The 20,108-nt window shown below is 42.3% G+C and overlaps 1 protein-coding gene across 10 annotated transcripts; it reads right to left on the bottom strand.

Annotated features, from left to right (window-relative positions):
* Positions 1-3: 3 nt before the first annotated feature.
* Positions 4-10,938, bottom strand: LOC307030013 (uncharacterized protein). 10 transcript variants are annotated; one of them, XM_079666241.1, is made up of 19 exons: positions 10,582-10,933; positions 9,570-9,855; positions 9,259-9,379; positions 8,802-8,876; positions 8,116-8,502; positions 7,791-7,889; positions 7,326-7,558; positions 6,763-6,856; positions 6,558-6,667; positions 6,166-6,291; positions 5,938-6,052; positions 5,762-5,824; positions 5,411-5,465; positions 5,095-5,186; positions 2,311-2,403; positions 2,070-2,169; positions 1,846-1,970; positions 1,496-1,672; positions 4-1,131 (listed from the first exon to the last, which is right to left on the bottom strand). In XM_079666241.1, the coding sequence occupies exons 10-17, from the start codon at positions 6,231-6,233 to the stop codon at positions 1,942-1,944; spliced, it is 615 nt and encodes a 204-aa protein (XP_079522367.1). In that variant the 5' UTR covers positions 6,234-6,291; positions 6,558-6,667; positions 6,763-6,856; positions 7,326-7,558; positions 7,791-7,889; positions 8,116-8,502; positions 8,802-8,876; positions 9,259-9,379; positions 9,570-9,855; positions 10,582-10,933; the 3' UTR covers positions 4-1,131; positions 1,496-1,672; positions 1,846-1,941. The 10 variants fall into 10 exon arrangements, with proteins under 10 accessions (XP_079522367.1, XP_079522374.1, XP_079522373.1 ...); XM_079666248.1 differs by having other exon boundaries at positions 1,846-2,169; positions 6,548-6,667; positions 10,582-10,938; XM_079666247.1 differs by having other exon boundaries at positions 1,846-2,169; positions 10,582-10,938.
* Positions 10,939-20,108: the final 9,170 nt, after the last annotated feature.

The raw sequence follows: 20,108 nt of genomic DNA, 5'->3' as shown, positions 1-20,108 counted from the left end.
AAGGCAATTAATTTTCATACACATCAGCAAGTCAAAGCGCTTTAAATAAACGGAAGTACAAAATATAAACACATTTTCACATTACTATGAACTTGGGCGAAACAAGTGCATAGTTTTATATCGTTCTCATATATAGTGTTTTATAATGTTAAATTACATTACATTGTATTTAGCTGACGCTTTTATCCAAAGCGACTTACAATAAGTGCATTCGACCAGGAAGATACAAACTTGAAGAAAGCAGAATCATATAAGTACATTAGGTTTCATAGAGCTAAAACATTTAAAGTGCTACTCAACTGGCTTTAGATAAGCCAGTCCTTTGTTAGTATATAAGTGCTTTGTTAGTACTTTGTTAGTAATTCTTTGTTAGTAATTATTTGTTAATAATTCTATCGCTCGAAGTGGAGTCGAAAGAGATGAGTTTTCAGTCTACGCCGGAAGATGTGTAAGCTTTCTGCTGTCCTGGTTTCAATGAGGAGCTCATTCCACCATTTTGGAGCCAGGATAGCAAACCCACGTGTTTTTGCTGATGGGAACTTGGGTCCCCCTCGCAGTGCGGTTGCAGCGAGCTGTTTGGCCGATGCAGAGCGGAGTGCACCTGCTGGGGTGTACGGTTTAACCAGGTCCTGGATGTAGGAAGGGCCAGATCCATTCACAGCATGGTACGCAAGTACCAGTGTCTTGAAGTGGATTCTAGCAGTTACTGGAAGCAAGTGAAGGGAGCGGAGGAGCGGCGTGGTGTGGGAATGTTTTGGAAGGTTGAAGACCAGACGAGCCGCTGCATTCTGTCTTTATTTTGTATGGCTTTAAGTGTGTTTTAAATGTGTTTTGTCATTACTATGGCGTGCGCCAGCGTGTGGACGTGACACGTCGCTTGTGAAAGAGCTCTCCAGTGCCTCTGTGTTGCTTGGCTGAAACCTTTACAGGTCTTCTTCCTCAGACTCAGGGCTAGTGTAGTCATTGTCATCCGACTCCTCAATGTCCTGCTATAATTGAAGATCATGGCATTAGCGGCTACACCGCTGTACGCATGTACAGCCTGTTTGTGTTGGCTTTTGAGGAAGTGCCACCTCCGACTGAGGACACTCTTGAGCCCATGTGCAGCATCCTCTGTCAGGTCACCGAAATCTGTAGAGGAATAATCACACAGCAAAAGGGCTCAATGTAAACAAACCATGACAATTGCAAATCTCTTTGCATTGTACAATGCTGCATATTTAAAAACACTACAAAATAGGTAAATCCATCTTAAACTGAAGGATGTTACTATGTATTGGGTGCCAAATGGGATATGTTGATTAATGTTTATATAGTGCTTAACAAATAGTCAATAGACAGAAAATAATCGATTATGATCTTGATAATGAATAGTTTCAGTAATTTCCTATTTCACTTCGGCCTGACACAGTGACAGATGTGTTCTACTTATGTAAGACAAGCAATGTGTTGAAGAGGTGATGAAAATATTCAAATGTTAAGATCTCAGACATACTGCTGGTTTTGATGCCCTCCAAAGTCTGTCCTCTGAGTGCTTCCACTTCTTGCACTTCCTTCAGAAGGAACATGATGTGCTGCGACATCTCTTTCACCAGGATGCTCTGCTCCTCCTCCAAACGTCTGACCAGCATTAGCTGGTCAAAGACAGACCTCGTCAACCTGAAGGTGTTGCCTTTAGGTTGAGGAAAGGAATGGAGTAGTGGACAAGGAATATTTATTCATATATTATATTATTACAGAATGATTTTCATGTCTGAGACACGAATCTTTGTAGCGATAGCATTGGTTCTTTCATATTTTGGTATAGACTAAAAAAACAACAAGCCAAACTAGCAATTATCCTACCATGTAGCCCTCTGTCAGACTGCAAGCCAACTCCTCGTCGATCTGTTCTTCATGCACTCCGGTGTTGTATTGCACAAAGCTTCTTCTTCAGCTCTCTCATTCTCTTCCTTTGCCTTGCCTGGTTGCTGTCCGCAAAGTGAAACGGAAACAAAACTGTGTCATGGTGCCAGAATGTTTTTGTTGTTTTTGAAACGTAATTTCAATAACTACGTTTGACAACAAACCATGCTGACGATACAGATCTTGCTTCCTGCGCAAAAGAGTGACGGTGATGTTCTCAATATCCACCCTCAGTCCTTCAGTACACCCTGGGGCGTAGACTCTCTAAATAATTGCAAAAAAACAATTGGAGAAGAGATACAATCAGTGACAGTCTCAGTTTCAACATATGGCCAATTTATATTGTGTGTCTAAACTTACAGTAATTAACAGATGTATATATGGAAAACCTGTGGTATGCCTTACCTGTGACCGCTGCTGTATGGTCTCCTGATCAAGGTTGTGCTCCTTTTTGAAGTTGCTGAAGCTGGCAGCTTCCACCTTTGCCCTCTCTGTGATCTTTACCAAAAAAAGAAAATGTCAGCGAAAAGCACCATGCAACACCATAATGCAAAGAACACCAGTTTTCAGTACCGTACTTTTCGGACGATAAGCCGCGCCTTTTTCCCCATTTTTCGAGCCTGCGGCTTATATAACGGTGCGGCTAATCTATGGATTTTTACAGCTAACGGCCACTAGGGGACCTCCTAAATCTATGGATTTTACAGGTTAAAGTCCACTACCTTTAACTCTATGGGCTCTATGGCCGGTCCGCTCCCCCCACCTTTAAGCGGCGGGCTCCAGCAGGAAAAGCTGGAGGCCGGAAAAGAGTGAGACAGGTAGCGCGAAAAAGTAAAAGTGGAACCGAGAGTGGTACGAGAGACAGAACGAGAGCAAGACAGTTTGTGCAAAGGAAGTTTTCATGCACAAACCCGCTCAAGTTTGCGAGTGGATCCTGACAGCGTGGAGGAGTGTCAAAACATCCACGATCACCAACGGGTTCCGAAAGGCTGGACTGCTGCGTGATGAAGAGGAGGACGCCGCCACAGCTGAGGCCCCTCAGAGGCTGTTCGATTCCGACAGTGACGAAGAGGAGTTTGTTGGTTTTGAGAGCGACAACGAAGGAGAGAGGAGAGTGGCTGACGAAGCCACCCTGAGCCTGTTCGTTTCCGACACTGAAGATGAGGACTTTAGTGGTTTTAGTACGCAGGAAGAAGACGAATATGAGGATTAATGAATTGACTTTTCTGGTTACAGCCGTGTACTGCACCTTAGCCTAAAAGATGAAGACGAGGATTAATGACTTTTCTGGTAGGCTGATTACCGTATATTTTAAGCAGCCGTGTTACTGCAACTTTAGGCTTACGCGCTTACTGTCGTGTTACAGGCACTTTATTTTGCACTTTTAAAAAAACACATTTAATTTAGCCATTGATATTGCCTCGTCAAGCGCTGTAAGCTTTGTTTTTTGTTATGGTACTACTGTAGGCTATATGCAACTTGTTGACATGTTAATAAATGGGAGCTTCCTCAAACAGCCATCTCTTTCCCGACAATCCCCTCTGTGCACGAACCCTTACATATGGTAATTAAACATTAAAACACCTGCGGCTTATAGTCCAGTGCGGCTTATATATGGACACATCATTCAATTTAGCTGCTGCGGCTTATATTCAGGTGCGCCTTATAGTCCGAAAAGTACGGTACAAGACCTTCAGAAGAACAGTTGAAACTAGGGATGTAACGATACCAAAAACTCACGGTACGATAATATCGCGATAACAAGTCCACGGTACGGTATTTATCGCGATATTGAATAATAAAGGGAAGAAAAAAAAAATCATACATTTTTTTTTTCAATAAAACATTTTTTTACTCGGAAAATGTTTCTTTATTACATAATAAATCTGATTTTTACAGCCTTTTGGTAGGATAGCAGTATTTTAAAGTGTCAAAAACAAAGTGACAGTAACAGACTGGAACAAGAAAACCAGTGTTTTTGTACCTACTGGTACTACCAAACAAAGTAAGCATTTTCTTTATGCCACTGCATCTCACAAATAAACAAGGACATTTAATAATCAGACCCTGCAATAAAATAAATCAAGTTTCACTTTAGTTTTTCAAGTAACTCAACTCAAACTCACTAGTCACTCACTCAGCATCATCAGACAGGTTTTTAGGAATATGAGAATGTCCACATTTCCAGGTATTTATAAGCTGGGGTGTTTGGGCATTTACAATATCCCCTGCTCTGGAAACAACTCTCTCGCTTGGTACTGATGTTGCTGGGACACCAGTGGTCGCGTTAACCGAATATTTTATTTAACAATGACGGAAAAATCTGAAAGCAGTCTGTCATTTTGACGGATTAGAACAAACTCGGAACAGCGCCAACGTTTCCCCGCAGCGAGGCTCTGGTGTTATGCCGTGTTATGCATGCCCTCCAAAAGGAAATGATATAGTTCCCAAACCGTACTTTGCCGTACAGATCAATACATGTCTGGGAGGTTTTGCTTCACGCTGTGCGCGTCCCGCGAGGTGCATGCACACACGGCATAACACCGCAACCCCCCCCCCCACCGTTGACAGTTCACGAGCATGCTCTATCGTGATATGTTCAGACCCGACGGGTAATAAGGGATTTTGACGGATATTTTACGATCCTGTCTGTCAAAATGACGGACAGCGAAAAAGTCTAACGCCAGGCTTATTGACATGGCGAGATATAAATATATGGTTGGTACTTGTCAATGTCTCTAGGTGTGTAAATGTAGCCCTGTAAATACGATGTCCTTTTGTGTTATCTGTTGTTTTATTTTCATGTTGTAACCAACTTGCTGCCATGTTGGACAGGTCTCTCTTGAAAAACAGATCGAGGATCTCAATGGGACCACCTGGTTAAATAAAGGTTTAAAAAAAAAAAAGTGTTTAAAAAAAGAAAATATATATTTTTAAAATTATTATTTTTTAAAAATCGCGGTAGATTTTGTCAGTCTCACGACGGTATTGGGAAGTTTATTTACCGCGATACCGCGATATTCGGTATATCGTTACATCCCTAGTTGAAACATTACATGACACCATCTGACTTGCAAGAGGAAGTGTGGATAAGGGAGAACATAATGTATATAGCCATGAGGTTACATTGCAGACATCCTTCATAAATATGTAATGTCAGATGAGAAGACAATTGTAATTTGCCCTTACTTTGACATATCTGTGGGCTAAAACTTGATGAAGGTTTTCCCTCTTCCTTCTGTTCCAGCCCATGGCCTGTTGAGTGAGCATGTTCACTCTTCCTAAAAAAGACACAAATATATCCACAAACAAAAAAGTAAGTATTCACATGAAAAAAGCAATACTGAATGAGAAACCTGATAGACATGACTAAACCCAATCGTTGAAAGGTTGTTGAACTGGTCATTACAGTAAAGTAATACACCAATAATGTTTTTAAGGAGGGAACTCTCTGTAAAATACTTATCAGGGCTGCCTTATCACAGTGTGTAGTGTTAATACCAACCTGCTTTTGTCATGTATTTTGTGACCAGAGCTGCCCTGGAGAGAAAGCTGTTCACCTATAATGAATGTTACAATTAATGTTCGGTCACCATCACATAACAATATTACCTACACATCATAGATCTTGAACTGGATGGTTTAAGAGAAAACTTGTGAACTGTCTTCCTACAATATGCATGCATTTAGTGTTGCTGAACATATGAGCTGTCTATCTTTCATTTGAACTCAGACATAAAGGATATGCTTTAAACTAATCAACAGGCTTGTCACTGAGATGACACATACATATTTGTACTGCTTTCTATTAAGACTTCTTGTATCCATAGTTACAATAATGCCATTAATAACATACCTGCTCTACTTCCTCTCCCATTGTGTTTCCTGCTCCGTCCTGACTTCTGCCACCGCATCTCACCTGCAACACAGCGCAAGTAGTGTTATGTAGCATTTCTTTAGAAGTGTTTGATATCCAATAAGGCATGCCATGCACAACATTTAAAAGTCCTTTGCATTAAAGGTGTTATATACCTGGCATTTTGCTGTATGGGCTTTAGCATGCATCACGCTAAGAAATGGCCTCATTTCGGTCAACGGCAGAAGCTCTGGTAATCCCTCGGTTATTTTGTTAAGGTATGGCCAGTACCTAAGAAGCAGGAGCAGCATTTTGTGACAATATCAATATCATCTAAAATGACTGCTGAGGCATGGGCCATTTTAAACATTGTTGTGGATGTGCAATATGACAGTGAGGATTACCTGCATGTTACATCCATACAGAAGAAGTCAACATTTGCCTTCTTCGACATCTCTTTTTGGAGAAACATTGGCTACGCGTATATTTCTCTACGGAAGTGGTTCAGTCCACGTAAGAGAAACCCATGTCTGATTAATCAGAAGAAAATCTAGTTGTTAATAATAAACTGACACAGCAAAGCCTGGCTTAAGCACTCATCTCTGTCATCTAGGTGGCTATAACAACAAATAACACTTGGATGTTACAAATGATGGATCAATTCCGCTTCAACATCAAAAGTGTTTAATGCTTCCAATTCTTACAAAGACTTAGACTTGGATTGCTATTAAAACTGAAATAATGAGACCAGACTCAAGAACCAAGCACACACACAGACACACTTACAAATACATACCTGCAAACTGCCACTTGAATGCCCTCCTCGTCTATCTGGGCACCAGACTTTTTTGACATCTCTCTGCCAGCGGTGAATTTGGCAGTACCACAGACGGTACTGTCATTTCCCTATAAAGTCAGTTTATTACACACAAGTTTTGACATATATATAAAAGAACACCACAGGTGTAACTGCAACTATCATAATAAGAAATAAAACGTACACTTTTCATGTTGCCTCTGACAAGGTCAACAAATGTTGCGATTTCCTCGTCCTTGGCCAGGAACAAGCCCTCATAGATTGGTGACTCCTCAGTCCTGTCCATGATAAGTTAACATACAGGTCAATAATAAAAATCACAAAGCACTACATTACTATGATTTGTTTTAATGTCTGTTATGGCTACTCAAACACAACCCCAAGGGCTACTATTTGTATTAGCGGTGTGTTCTTTATCATTTTCATTAATACCTATACATATCCTTTTGACTTGGAAAAGCGGTAATGCTTGCGGTTTCCATCACAGCAGACAGCCAACATGTCTGGAGAACATGCTGGACAAACAAAGTGATGGACCTGGCACATATCCTCTTGTTTGTACTGACAGAAGAAAAACTCGAAGAAGATTCGCTGAAATGTATCAGCACAGATATTACCTGTCTGTATATTGATTTATTAAAAGTGGATTAGTAATTGTTTAGAAAGCAATGCCAACAATTAATGATATGGTATACAGTAATATGATATTGTTTTTTGTATGTTTCCGTGTGATTCAGGCAGATTTACCCGTCCAGCTTGAACAGATCTGTGCTCCAACATTTTCAGAAATGCCTGCCTGGACATGGCTGGTGCTGTCACCTTCATGTGCTCGAATGAGGTGAACACATCATATTTGTAAAGCGTCTGGCAGCTGGTGCTAGCTGGCCAGTACCGATACAAAAGCAGGTCTTTAACCTCAGGAGTCCATTCTGCAGAGCAGGATGGACAGGATTTCCGAGGCAAGCAGACATTGTATCGTCCTGTGAACAAATGGACAAAGTAAAGGTATTTCGGTAATCAAACTGTGAGTTTGCTTTGACATATTGTATTTTATACATAAATGTGCATATATGATGTATTAGCTATTTGACATGGCATTTGGATGTTGTCTGAAAATGACCAGGTGATAAAAATCTTTGCGTTGCACAAAGTGGTAAAACTCTGCTGTACAATACTACTTGTACAAAAAGAAGGGCTTTCAGAACAACTTACCGTTGATGGTGACCAAAGAAATATGCTTCCAAGGAGTAACTGTGACGTCATCAGAGCATTCACAGATTGACCTTGCAGTAGGAACAGGCAGTTCACATACTGCAATATAGAAAATATGTTAGGAAGGGTGTATTTACAGTTTTTCCTTAATTCTCCAGATTATCAAGATATTCAATAAAATGTTGCATCATTTCCACATATCTTGCAGCCCTAATCAAAACCAATCATACTTTTTTCAATCAGCTATGTACACTTCCCATTCGTACTTAATTATGGAAACTACACTATAATGGGACATTGTAATGTAATGTTAATCTTTACATACTTTGTTCACAAAACTGAGGCTGGCCATTTTCATCCACCACAGCAGTTGTAGGGGGAATGGGCTCCAGAAATCCATTGAACACAGCCTCTCTGTCATGGAAGATATTCCTCTTGTGGGCCTCCATGTCACAGGTTGCACAGAGGAACTCCATGTCCAGTGGAACACAGTCCAGGCACCTAATAGCCGCTTCTTCTGCACAGCATCTGTGGCACTTCTGAATGGCTATTCTCTCAGCTGAGAGATTTGCATTAAAAAGCATTGGCCTAGCCGTTTTCATTCTCACATCTGTGAGAAGCTGCCTTTGTGCCCAAGCAGAAACCGTTCCGTCTGTTGCCCCCAGAACCTGGACTGCAGTTAGAGTGTCTCTTAACTCTTGGAGATGTGTTTCTAAAAAATAAAACAGCTGTTAAGACACCCTAAAACTGGTATGATGGATATTAAGGTAGTATACTGAACCACTTTTGAGTTGGAAAAATATATGCGGACTAATAATAGCAACATGCTATGAATCATCATATGCATCCAAAGCAATATTATCAAGTGATACTTATACCAAATATGCATTCCCTTGTCATGAAACAGTCAACACTCAATACTTTATTATGATGAACTAGATGAGTATAAAAATTGAAACATTGGGAAAAACTGTAGTGCCAGTCAACTGCTGTTATAATCAATATACTCACCAAGACTACCAAACTCTTGATGTTCTAGCTGAAGGCCTTCCTCATGCACAGGATCGTCTCTTCTGGCTTGTGAAGCTGCAGAGACAGTCATTTTTGCTTAACCCTTCAATCAATCTAAAATTACACCAATTAATTGTAATATGAAAATGCTCTGTAAGGACTGCAGGTAATGAAACTAAGAACATATTACCACAGCATCACAATGACAATTTACATTTGCCATACTTGTATCCAAATCGAGGTACACATTTAAAAAAAATACAACACAAGCAAGGATTATCAGTCACAGGCTCTTAAAATATCTTGATTTAATTTGAAAATGTTTTAAACATTGCAACAGATTTGTCAAGAGGTATCTTTACATTACATAATTTCTTACTGTGTACACCAAAATAACTTTGTTATGAATTATCTTTATTCTTAGACTTAGAAAATCATGATATAGTAAAGAACAAACCTGATGCGGAGCGTTGTGTTTCCCGTTGTCTCTCACGTCTGCTTGTGACCACTGGATTAGAAAGGGGTCTCTTCCTGCTTTTTCTTTTCTTTTTCGGAGGGATGGCAGGGGTTTCAGTAGCCTATATTTTTTCCGAGGTTGAGATCAACAACAAAGTTGTAATACAACATAAGACAGCACCTCTTATATTTGAGCAATTATTTAACGGTTGCATAAAAAGGTCTAACGGACCCTTTACATTATATCAATAAAAAGCAATAGCAATGATTATATTACAGACTTGGGTATTTGCTTATCATGAAAAGCCTCACCCTGGCCTCATGGACAAGAGCCTCGCTAATCAATGCTGCCATGTGCATCCTGGCCTCATTGGGATCCTCAAAGACCCTCACTTCACGGTTGAGGGACATGGCATACAAAGAGAGAGTGAGTCATTAAAAGAGAAAGTGAGAGAGAGTGATTGAAAAAGAGAAGGTGAGAGAGTGATTGAAAGAGAGACAGTGAGAGAGAGAGTGGCTCTTAAAAGTGCCGTTGGTTTTATATGTGTGCGTGTGTGTGTGGATATGTGTGTGTTGGTGATATAGAGTTGTAAAGAAGCTGTAAAACAGGAAAAATAAAAACATGATTAGGATTATTTAAAATAACAGTAACATCTGTGCATTACTCTATTATGCAATAATAATTTAGTATCATTTATACTGTGCATATTCTTATATTATGAGGGACATGGCATACAAACAATACAGACACAATATACAAACAATACACAAAATGAAGAGAGTGCAATAATAATTAATCTGTGCATTACTCTATTATGCAATAATAATTTAGTATAATTTATATATCTTATATCTTCTACTATATATTTTAATTCTACAATGTAACAATCCCAATGTCCCCACTGGCCAGTCAAATCCTCTGGAAAAACTCCAGGTCCACATTTTTGTTCCACTCCATCGCCGATTCCACTATTACAACTCTGTGTTGAAAGCTGTCTTTACAACACATGGGCAAATACAAGCATTTAAACATATTTTTCTAGCAGGCACCTCCACTATCCAACTGTGCCGGGGACAGCTAATGTCATTTAGCTGTATAAACTATAAATGCTATCCAGCTACAAACTTTGACCGGAAAGCCGGAGGCAAGCTGAACGTGGCCGCTAGCTTGCGCGTAGCCTATTGTAAAAGCTAAACACACTACAAAAATCAACATAATATCCAGGAATGAAACGCTATAGAGACTGTGCTACAGTGGAATAAATAAAAGCAATATCATTTCGTGTTTTAAAGAAATAAACTCCCCTTGATTTTAGATACTTGCTGTAGTCCGTTGTGAGATGAAATGAATGAAAGTGACGTGATCGTGGGCAACGTCACGTGGCTACGTCACTGCCGTCAAGCGCGACATAACGTTGCCGTGGTAACGACGGCATCTTCTTCTGGTTTATCGTTGTTATAAAAAAAATGATTATTATTACTATTAATGATCAAATATGAATGTAATTGTCTTTTAAATAACGTAAACTAAAGGGAACAATCTATTTGACACAGCTGAAGCTCTGGCCTTCCTTAGAAAATAACTAATTTAATAAAAATGCACCGTTTTTTGAGAACAAACATTGGTAAATAATGCACCATAATACATTCTGACGGAAAATAAAAATGATTATGAATACAAATAAAATAAAAGAAGCCTCCCGTGAGTTACTACAAGCTATAAAGTAGATTTTTTAAACGTTTTATAGAATAAAAAGCTCACTGCAGGACGTTGTAGAAATGCGTGTGTGCACCACGACAAAGGAGCCTCATTCACTTTACATTGGGGTTGTTTGCGTGGTGCCGACACGCAAATATAAAAGATTCCGTGACTCCACCACGCATTGCGGTGTTAAGGAGTCGTGGAGGAGTCACGCATTCTGGTGAGATCAGGTTGCCTAAAGATCGAGTAAGAACATGTATTATTATTATTTATTTTGTTTGTTTTTATATATTGCTTTTGGGTCTGTTATCTGTATTGGAAAAATACCAGTTTTGACATTATATACTTTAAGGTGAAATAATTCCCTAACCTTAAGATTTTTAGTAGGCCTACCTCACTTTTAGTGTATTAAGATTTTAAAAACATTTATTTCCAAAAGATTGCCACTTTTTTACAAACGTATTATTCATCCTCCCGAACCAGTTAATCTCTCTTATTACTCAAATCTCTACAGAAATCCGGACGCACCTAAGACGCAATTCAGACTGAAGTGCCATTGACGAGAAGAGGAACTGCATTTCTTTCAATTTCATTATTTCTAACTTGCAAATTAAATATCTAATTTGAAATTATTAGCAATCCTGTGAAGATCTGCAATAAAATAAAATCCATTTTCTATGTTCTACTTAAGCTTCCACACCACTGAATGCAGGGGAGAAACACAAGGGGATTTTGAATGCTTTCTGAAAGGTAGTGTGTGACATTTAAAAATGGAAGGGTGACTTTTTGAATAATGGAACGGAGCACAATTTTATCTAGCTTGTAATTGGTGTGTGAATATTATCCTGAGAGCACAGCATGAAATCAAAAAGGCTCTGATTCTTTTCAGTGAGACCAAGGCTGAATTATAATTTTTCAGAATCTTCCTCATACAACACAATGCTTCGGAACATTTTTTGTTCTACTCTGCAACTAATTTCCACATTTGTTACAAAACGGATGGCACTACACTCTCGCCACTAAAATAAAGTAATTAAAGTAATTAGTTTTAATGGCAGGAAGTCTGGCGCTCATCCATTTTGAATGTCTGGGTTACATGTGCGACTTAACTTCACTGCGGTTGTTTGCAGTATTTGTTAGAGGGATAGAGAGATAGAGGGTAGTTTTTTGGAGAAGGGAGAAGAGATGCATTATTCATACAAATTAGATGCTGCTACTCGGGTGTAAATGAACATCCTGTAGGAAATGGAGAAAGACAGGAGATGGAAAGTGCAATGTCCACTCCTCCCACCTGGCCACAGCATCTGTCTCTGCACAGCCCACTGTCAGTTTACCAAACACGAAGCATGTGTGAAGCCTTATCTGTTTGCCTCTGATGGGCTGCCAAAATTCAGGGCTAAGGGAACAGCCAGGCAGCCATGCAACGCCTCTCTCCCTCACCCAGCACTCACCAAAGCAACTGGTCGACGACTGATATGAGCAACAATTTCCTTTCTGGTTTGATGTCTCTTACACACACAGAAAGCACACACATGCAATACAAAAAACAGTGTGCACGCACATTTACACTAACTAGCTACTCAGGTATGTATAAAACATGGGCTTCCACATTTTTTTTCCCCCTATCTCCAAAGGCCTTGATGGTAGCCTGCCTAGCCAGCAGCAATCTCTTACAGAAGAATTTTCCAAGCTGAGCCACATTCTACCGGCTCTCCTGGATTACCATGCAAACACAGCTTCCTCCCTTTGATAATCTTCTCCTTTTTCAACATGCCCCAGACTCCCTCCTTTTCTATCAGTAAAAATCTACCCTGTAATTCCCTGCTGCCTTCTTTCACTCCCAGCACTGTCACTATCATCCCCAAGTCCATTTCCGACATGCCAGACAGGGATGTGATTGGAGGCAGTGTGGTCGATAGTTGAGTCAATGTGAAAATCACCATTGTGGCTGTTCACATGCTTGGAAGACAGAGGCCTCGCCTGAACTCGCCAGTGACTCTTAAAGTTTAGGCTGTCAGGCAATACTTTGTATAGTTTCCTGCTGTTCATCGCCCCTGAGCCACCACCAGAGATCGGGTCGTTACTCAAAAAAAGTAATATATTACATATTGCTTATTACTTAAAAAAAAAAAAAAAAGAGTAATATATTACTTTACTTTGTTACTCATTACATAAAGTAACTTGTTACTTTACTCGTTGCTTTACTTGTTTCTGTACATTATCTTCACTCTGGATTCGGAAGTCCTTAGCTACTGTATTAGCTTCACATTAGCATGTAGTCTTTGCAGGTGCTTGTGGAGGTTTGACGTTTTGTTTGCAGCAGTGGATAAAAGCTTCTGGCCTGCCCTGGACACAGTTTGCACCTCACTGTCACATTCCTGTCCTTTCCTCGGACAAACTCAAAATAATGGGCATACCTCCAGGCTCCACCCCTCGAAAGTTATCGCTGTTGATTAGTGGTGTAACGGTTCACAAACATTTCGGTTCGGTACGTACCCCGGTTTTTAGGTCATGGTTCGGTACAGCAGAAAAAATGATCACAAAACATTAAATATTTCTTGTTTTTGTATTATTATTATTAAACTGTGAATAATGTATTCACTCAAATAAATACAAAATATAATAAAATAAACATGAAGGTGCAGCATTTCCATGAACTGAACAAATCTGTATTTGAACTGTACTAGTACCTAAGCAACCAGTTTGACATTAGGACTTGCTTGTCATTGTATTTTCATGTTTTTTTAAAGAAAGATGAACTTGTCCACATTGCTTGCCCAAAGGGCAGATCTGCTGGCACTAACTGCTGTCTCCTGCTGTGGAGAACAGCCTCTCGCTAAGGACAGAGGTAGCAGATACAGCCAGGTAGCGCTTTGCTAACATGGCAACATAAAGATATTTGCCGTTTGTAATAGCTTTGGCTCGGTCTGAACTTTTTGCGAGTGGTGGAGGCTTAAATGCTAGTGGGAGTTGGGTTTGCATTTCAGTCTTTTTTCTTTTGGTACCGGTGATTCTGTCACGGTTTGTGAAGGAAGCAGGACCCAAATGCAGATATAAACTGAAAAAACTCCTTTATTTCAAGGCTATGGTATAAACAATGACAAAACAGAACACTCACTGCAGAACTAGTCATGGCACAAGACGAACCGACAAAGACAGACAGAAAACCCAGAACTTAAATACACACAAGACTAATCACACAACACGGACGGGACGGGCGGACGGCCCGGGGGCAAGGCAGAGACCAAGGTCGGGAACTCTGGCGGACGGCCCGGGGGCAAGGCAGAGTTCAAAAAGGGGAACTCGGGCGGACGGCCCGGGGGCAAGGCAGAGTTCGAGGAGGGGATCTCGGGCGGACGGCCCGGGGGCAAGGCAGAGTTCGAGGAGGGGGTCTCGGGCGGACGTCCCGTGCAGTTGGAGGTTCCGCCGACTGCCCGGCCTCCGGAGCTGTCCGGTCTTCGCCCTCGGGCCCGGTCCCCTGAGTTCGCCCACTGTGGTCTTCACCCCTCCTCGAACTCTGCCTTGCCCCCGGGCCGGCAGGACCCCCGGCAGGAGAGCAGTCGGCGGAACCTCCAACGGCACGGGACATAGGGTTGGCAGGACCCCCGGTAGAAGAGTAGTCTGCAGGACGTCCAACGTGACAAGACATGGAGTTGGCAGGACCCCCGGCAGAAGAGTAGTCTGCGGGACCTCCAACGGCACAGGACATGGGGTTGGCAGGACCCCGGCAGAAGAGCAGTCTGCGGGACCTCCAACGGCTCAGGACATGGGGTTGGCAGGACCCCCGGCAGAAGAGCAGTCTGCGGGACCCCCAACGGCACAGGACATGGGGTTGGCAGGACCCCGGGCAGAAGAGCAGTCTGTGGGACCTCCAACGGGACAAGACATGGAGTTGGCAGGACCCCCGGCAGAAGAGTAGCCTGCGGGACCTCCAACGGCTCAGGACATGGGGTTGGAAGGAGGTCGGTTCATTCTGTTACGGTTTGTGAAGGAAGCAGGACCCAAATGCAGATATAAACTGAAAAAACTCCTTTATTTCAAGGCTATGATATAAACAATGACAAAACAGAACACTCACCGCAGTACTAGTCATGGCACAAGACGAACCGACAAAGACAGACAGAAAACCCAGAACTTAAATACACACAAGACTAATCACACAACACGACACAGGTGAGGAGGGAGGAGAAAACATAGGGGCCACAGGTGAACATAATCAGACAATTAGACACACCAGGGAAACTAATGACAAGAGGAAAACACAGAGAAAATAACCAGACAATAACCCAGAGGAAAACATGACAGGGAAAACAGCAAAAACACCCAAACCAACAAAACTATAAACGTGACATAACATGAGAATCGTGAAAGATATTCACGTTCGGGTGATGCCTTTTCAAATGAGTGTGCAAGTTTGATGTATTGCCAGCCGAGTAACCAATTTTAGTTGAACAATGCCGACAAACAACTTTGGTTCGGTCCACCTGTCTTTGTCCGTCATCCTTGTACGTAACTGCGAAACCAAAATGTTCCCAAACCGGAGACTTCAATGATGCTGGAGGATATTAGAGCTCAACTTCATCTGCGTTCACCATTTCAACAGTTCCTCAAATTACTGACTAAATTTGAACGCATCCCTGTGACCAGCTCTCATAGTATGCCTATCGTCCAATTAAATGACTTGCTCGCTCTATGACGCGTTGAACCCAATGTGACCTGGTAAGCCCAAACGTGTAGTTTGAGTGAACTGGGAACGTCTGGAGGAGGCCTAGGTTCAGGAGGCCTTCAACTCACACCTCCGGCGGAGCTTTTCGGGCATTCCTGTGGAGGTTGGGGACATTGAACCAGAGTGGTCGGTGTTCAAAGCCTCTATTGCCGAAGCCGCGGCGGAGAGCTGTGGTCTCAAGGTCCTAGGTGCCTCAAGGGGCGGTAACCCTTGAACCTCCTGGTGGACACCGGTGGTCAGGGAAGCCGTCCGATTGAAGAATGAGGCCTTCAGGGATTTGGACTCCCGAGGCAGTTGCAAGGTACCGACATGCCCGAAGGGCAGCAGCCTCAGCCGTGGCCGAGACAAAGCAGCGGGTGTGGGAGAAGTTCGGAGAAGACATGGAAAAGGACTTTCTGGCGGCACCAAAGTTGTTCTGGAAAACTGTCCGACACCTCAGGAGGGGGAAGCAGGGAACCATCCAAGCTGTGTACAGTAAGGATGGGACGTTGTTGACCTCAACTGATGGAGTGTTAGGGCGTTGGAAGGATCACTTTGAGGAACTCCTGAACCCGACAACTCCGCCCTCTATGTTAGAGGCAGAGCTGGAGTATGACAGGGGATCGACACCAATCTCCCGGGGGGAGGTCGTCAAACAACTTCACAGAGGCAAAGCCCCGGGGGTGGATGAGATCCGCCCAGAAATGCTGAAGGCTCTGGGTGTTGAGGGACTGTCATGGTTGACACGTCTCATCAACGTTGCGTGGAAGTCGGAAACAGTACCGAAGGAGTGGCAGACCGCGGTGGTGGTTCCCCTTTTTAAAAAGGGGGATCAGAGGGTGTGTGCCAATTACAGAGGCATCACACTACTCAGCCTCCCCGGGAAAGTTTACTCTAAGGTACTCGAAAGGAGGGTCAGGCCAATTGTCGAATCTCAGATTGAGGAGGAACAATGCGGATTCCGTCCTGGTCATGGAACGACGGATCAGCTTTTTACTCTCGCAAGGATCCTGGAGGGGGCCTGGGAGTACGCTTATCCAGTCTACATGTGTTTTGTAGACTTGGAGAAGGCCTATGACCGGGTTCCCAGGGAGTTACTGTGGGAGGTGCTGCGGGAGTATGGGGTGAGGGGGTCTCTACTCAGGCCCATCCAATCTCTGTACTCCCAAAGCGAGAGCTGTGTCCGGGTCCTCGGCAGTAAGTCGGACCCATTTCCGGTGAGGGTTGGCCTCCGCCAAGGCTGCGCTTTGTCACCATCTTGTTTGTAATATACATGGATCGGATTTTGAGGCGTAGTCGCGGGGGAGGGGAGCTGCACTTCGGTGGACTAAGGATTGCACCACTGCTTTTTGCAGATGATGTGGTTCTGATGGCTTCATCGGTCTGCGACCTTCAGCACTCACTGGATCGGTTCGCAACCGAGTGTGAAGCTGCTGGGATGAGGATCAGCACCTCCAAATCTGAGGCCATGGTTCTCAGCAGGAAACCGATGGACTGTCCACTCCAAGTAGGGAATGAGTCCTTACTCCAAGTGAAGGAGTTCAAGTATCTCGGGGTCTTGTTCTCGAGTGAGGGAACCATGGAGCGTGAGATGGGTCGGAGAATCGGAGCAGCGGGAGTGGTACTGCAGTCGCTTTACCGCACCGTTGTGACGAAAAGGGAGCTGAGCCAGAAGGCAAAGCTCTCTGTCTACCGGGCCATTTTCGTTCCTACCCACACCTATGGTCATGAAGGATGGATCATGATCGAAAGAACGAGATCGCGGGTACAAGCGGCCGAGATGGGTTTTCCCCGCAGGGTGGCTGGTGTCTCCCTTAGGGATAAGGTGAGAAGTTCGGTCATCCGTGAGGGACTCGGAGTTGAACAGCTCCTCCTTCGCGTCGAAAGGAGCCAGTTGAGGTGGTTCGGGCACCTAGTTAGGATGCCAAGCTGGGAAGAGACCAAGGGGTAGACCTAGGACCAGGTGGAGGGATTATATCTCTTCGCTGGCCTGGGAGCGCCTTGGGATCCCCCAGTCAGAGCTGGTTGATGTGGCCAGAGAAAAGAAAGTTTGGGGCTCTCTGCTGGAACTGCTACTTCCGCGACCCGACCACGGATAAGCGGGAGAAGATGGATGGATGGATGGGTACGTATACCGTTACACCCCTACTGTTGATGATGATTCAGCCATGTTTATGCACTGCATGTGGACGCACAAGTCGCGAAAATGTTATTTAAATATAAACCTGCGGCGGAAATCCCTCTTGTCTGTCAAAGGGATAATCTAGTAATACTTTATGTTAGTAGGCTAACTGTGATTACTGATTTTATAACATTTTTTAAAACGCGTTACATTACTCCGTTACCGAAAAATGTAATATTATTACAGTAGCGCGTTACTTTGAGGTGTTACCCAACTCTGGCCACCACAACATAAAAAGTCATGGGCAGTGTGTGTCTATTTGTGTGCTTTTGTGTGTGTTTAAAATGCATTCAGTAGTGAACTGCTCGAGGAGTCAGATATATTCCACGGTGTCTTCGTGCCAAAATCATTCCAGTTCACCAGGAGTTCAGCTTCCTCGAAGATTCCCATGCTGCCCTGCAAAAAACAGTGAGCTGCATTGTTATCATGTCTCACAGATAAGAGACAGTCTTGCTACACTTTATTTTCACTTCCACTTGAGATGGAATTATGCCAAGTACAAGAGGCAAAATGTATGTATTGTATATGTCCAGTGACAAGCAATATGCACAAGACTTTAACATTATTTGTTGTTAATAAAAGTCTTGTGGCATCTTACTCCAGATGGTATATTGATATCTGGAGATGCTCACATACATTTTAAACTGGCAGGGGGTCGATGAAAGAAGAGCACTTCAGGATATATCTGAATAGATCGGACAATGCAATATGTGCCCACTAAATCAAAGAACATTTGAGTGTACAAATTATGTATATAGGTTGAAGGCACAGTATCTCAAAACACAAACTATGTTTCATGAACATTGCATAACATTTGAGCGTTTACATTTGTCCCCATTATAGATTTCATTCATTTATCTTAATGACAGTGGGATCATCAGTTATTTTATGGCGACATTGGCAGAAGCAATGTCTGTTGCCCATACTTCGCCCTGGTATTTCCATTTTAACAACAGCACATTTATTTGAGGTATTCCAATTTAGAATGAGAGCTAGGAAATGTAATTGTTTTTGGTTGGCGGGTATAAAAGTGACTCAGACAAACAGTGCAGAAAGGATTCTGAGTTAAATAGAACTGGGAAAAACCCAACAAATTAAGACACAATTAACCTAAGAGGCAAAGAGCTATTTCAATTATCTTTCAATTAAAGGGCTGACCAAACTATCATTAGCAACTGAGTGTTCTCAGTAGAACATGGCCCATTGTCTCACAGGCGTGAGGCTGCACTCACTTTACCAAAACACATTCAACAATTAGCTTATCATGAAGTATATATGTTATCCACAAATATATTTGAGGAAAGGTTTCTACAAACCAAGAGTGCATGGAACCAAAATGAATAAAGTAATTGGAATGCTGCCACAGAACTTCTTGACAAATAAAGAGTAAAGAAAACTCATAAAATACAAATATAGGCCCCATGCGGAGCACCTCACCACTTGCAGAGTAAATCACCAACATTATGATAAAGTATAGCTTATATTGTGATATTGGACACACTGAAAAGAAAGGTGTCAAGGGTATTAAGATCTTTCTAGACTTGGTTATTTATGCTGACATGTTCCATATGGTCCTTTATGGAACATTTTAATTTACCAAGAGTATTTTACATTATGTATTATTTGTGATCTATGTCTTCTCTACTGTAGATATGTTTATATTTATTCCACTTTTTTAATATTTTAAAGCCTGTGCACACTGCTGTGATCAATAAATGATCTGTCAATGAATAAATCACTCCATCTATCCATGTATCTACTGATCTATCTATCTATCTATCTATCTATCTATCTATCTCTTGGTATTCTTTGTTCTAGACTTCAGTAAACCAATTGCATAGTTCAAGTAACTACAAACATTGTCTGCCTGTACTGTAGGTGTTGTTCTAACATCACAATAGCTGTAATGATCTGAAACAGCACCATCCAGTTTGAAGACATACACAGTGCCAGGACGGGAGAAGTAACAAAAATGGTGGACACACTGTTGAGGACATGGACGTGCAGTGAGGCAAAATATGAAACGGACAAGGTGAGACACAGTTGGCCTGCTTCGTGTTGAACAGCGAGGTCCTGGTTTGCTTAGCATTCAAAAGTTAGAAGTTCAAAATGGTATACCATTGTCTTTTCAAAGTTAAAGATGGAATCACGGATTTTCTGAATTATTTGCTCAGCTTTTTCGTTCTACATTTTCATGTTTGACGTGGAAACAAAAATTTACCAAAGATGGCTTTACAATAAATGCTATGGAAATATTAAAGG

The sequence above is a fragment of the Notothenia rossii genome (genome assembly GCF_949606895.1).
Source record: "Notothenia rossii genome assembly, chromosome: 2".
NCBI lineage: Eukaryota > Metazoa > Chordata > Actinopteri > Perciformes > Nototheniidae > Notothenia > Notothenia rossii.
The sequence above is the reverse complement of the archived record's forward strand: the minus strand, read 5'-3'. Positions and strand labels throughout refer to the sequence as shown.

Bases quoted from the DNA above. Each gene is read 5' to 3' on its own strand.
- LOC307030013 (XM_079666240.1), bottom strand. From the start codon at position 9,668: ATGTCCCTCAACCGTGAAGTGAGGGTCTTTGAGGATCCCAATGAGGCC. The intron at 8,877-9,258 runs GTTTGTTCTTTA...CTGTCTCTGCAG, and splicing joins AACACAACGCTCCGCATCAG to CTTCACAAGCCAGAAGAGAC. The intron at 8,503-8,801 runs GTGAGTATATTG...TTTATTTTTTAG, and splicing joins TCAAGAGTTTGGTAGTCTTG to AAACACATCTCCAAGAGTTA.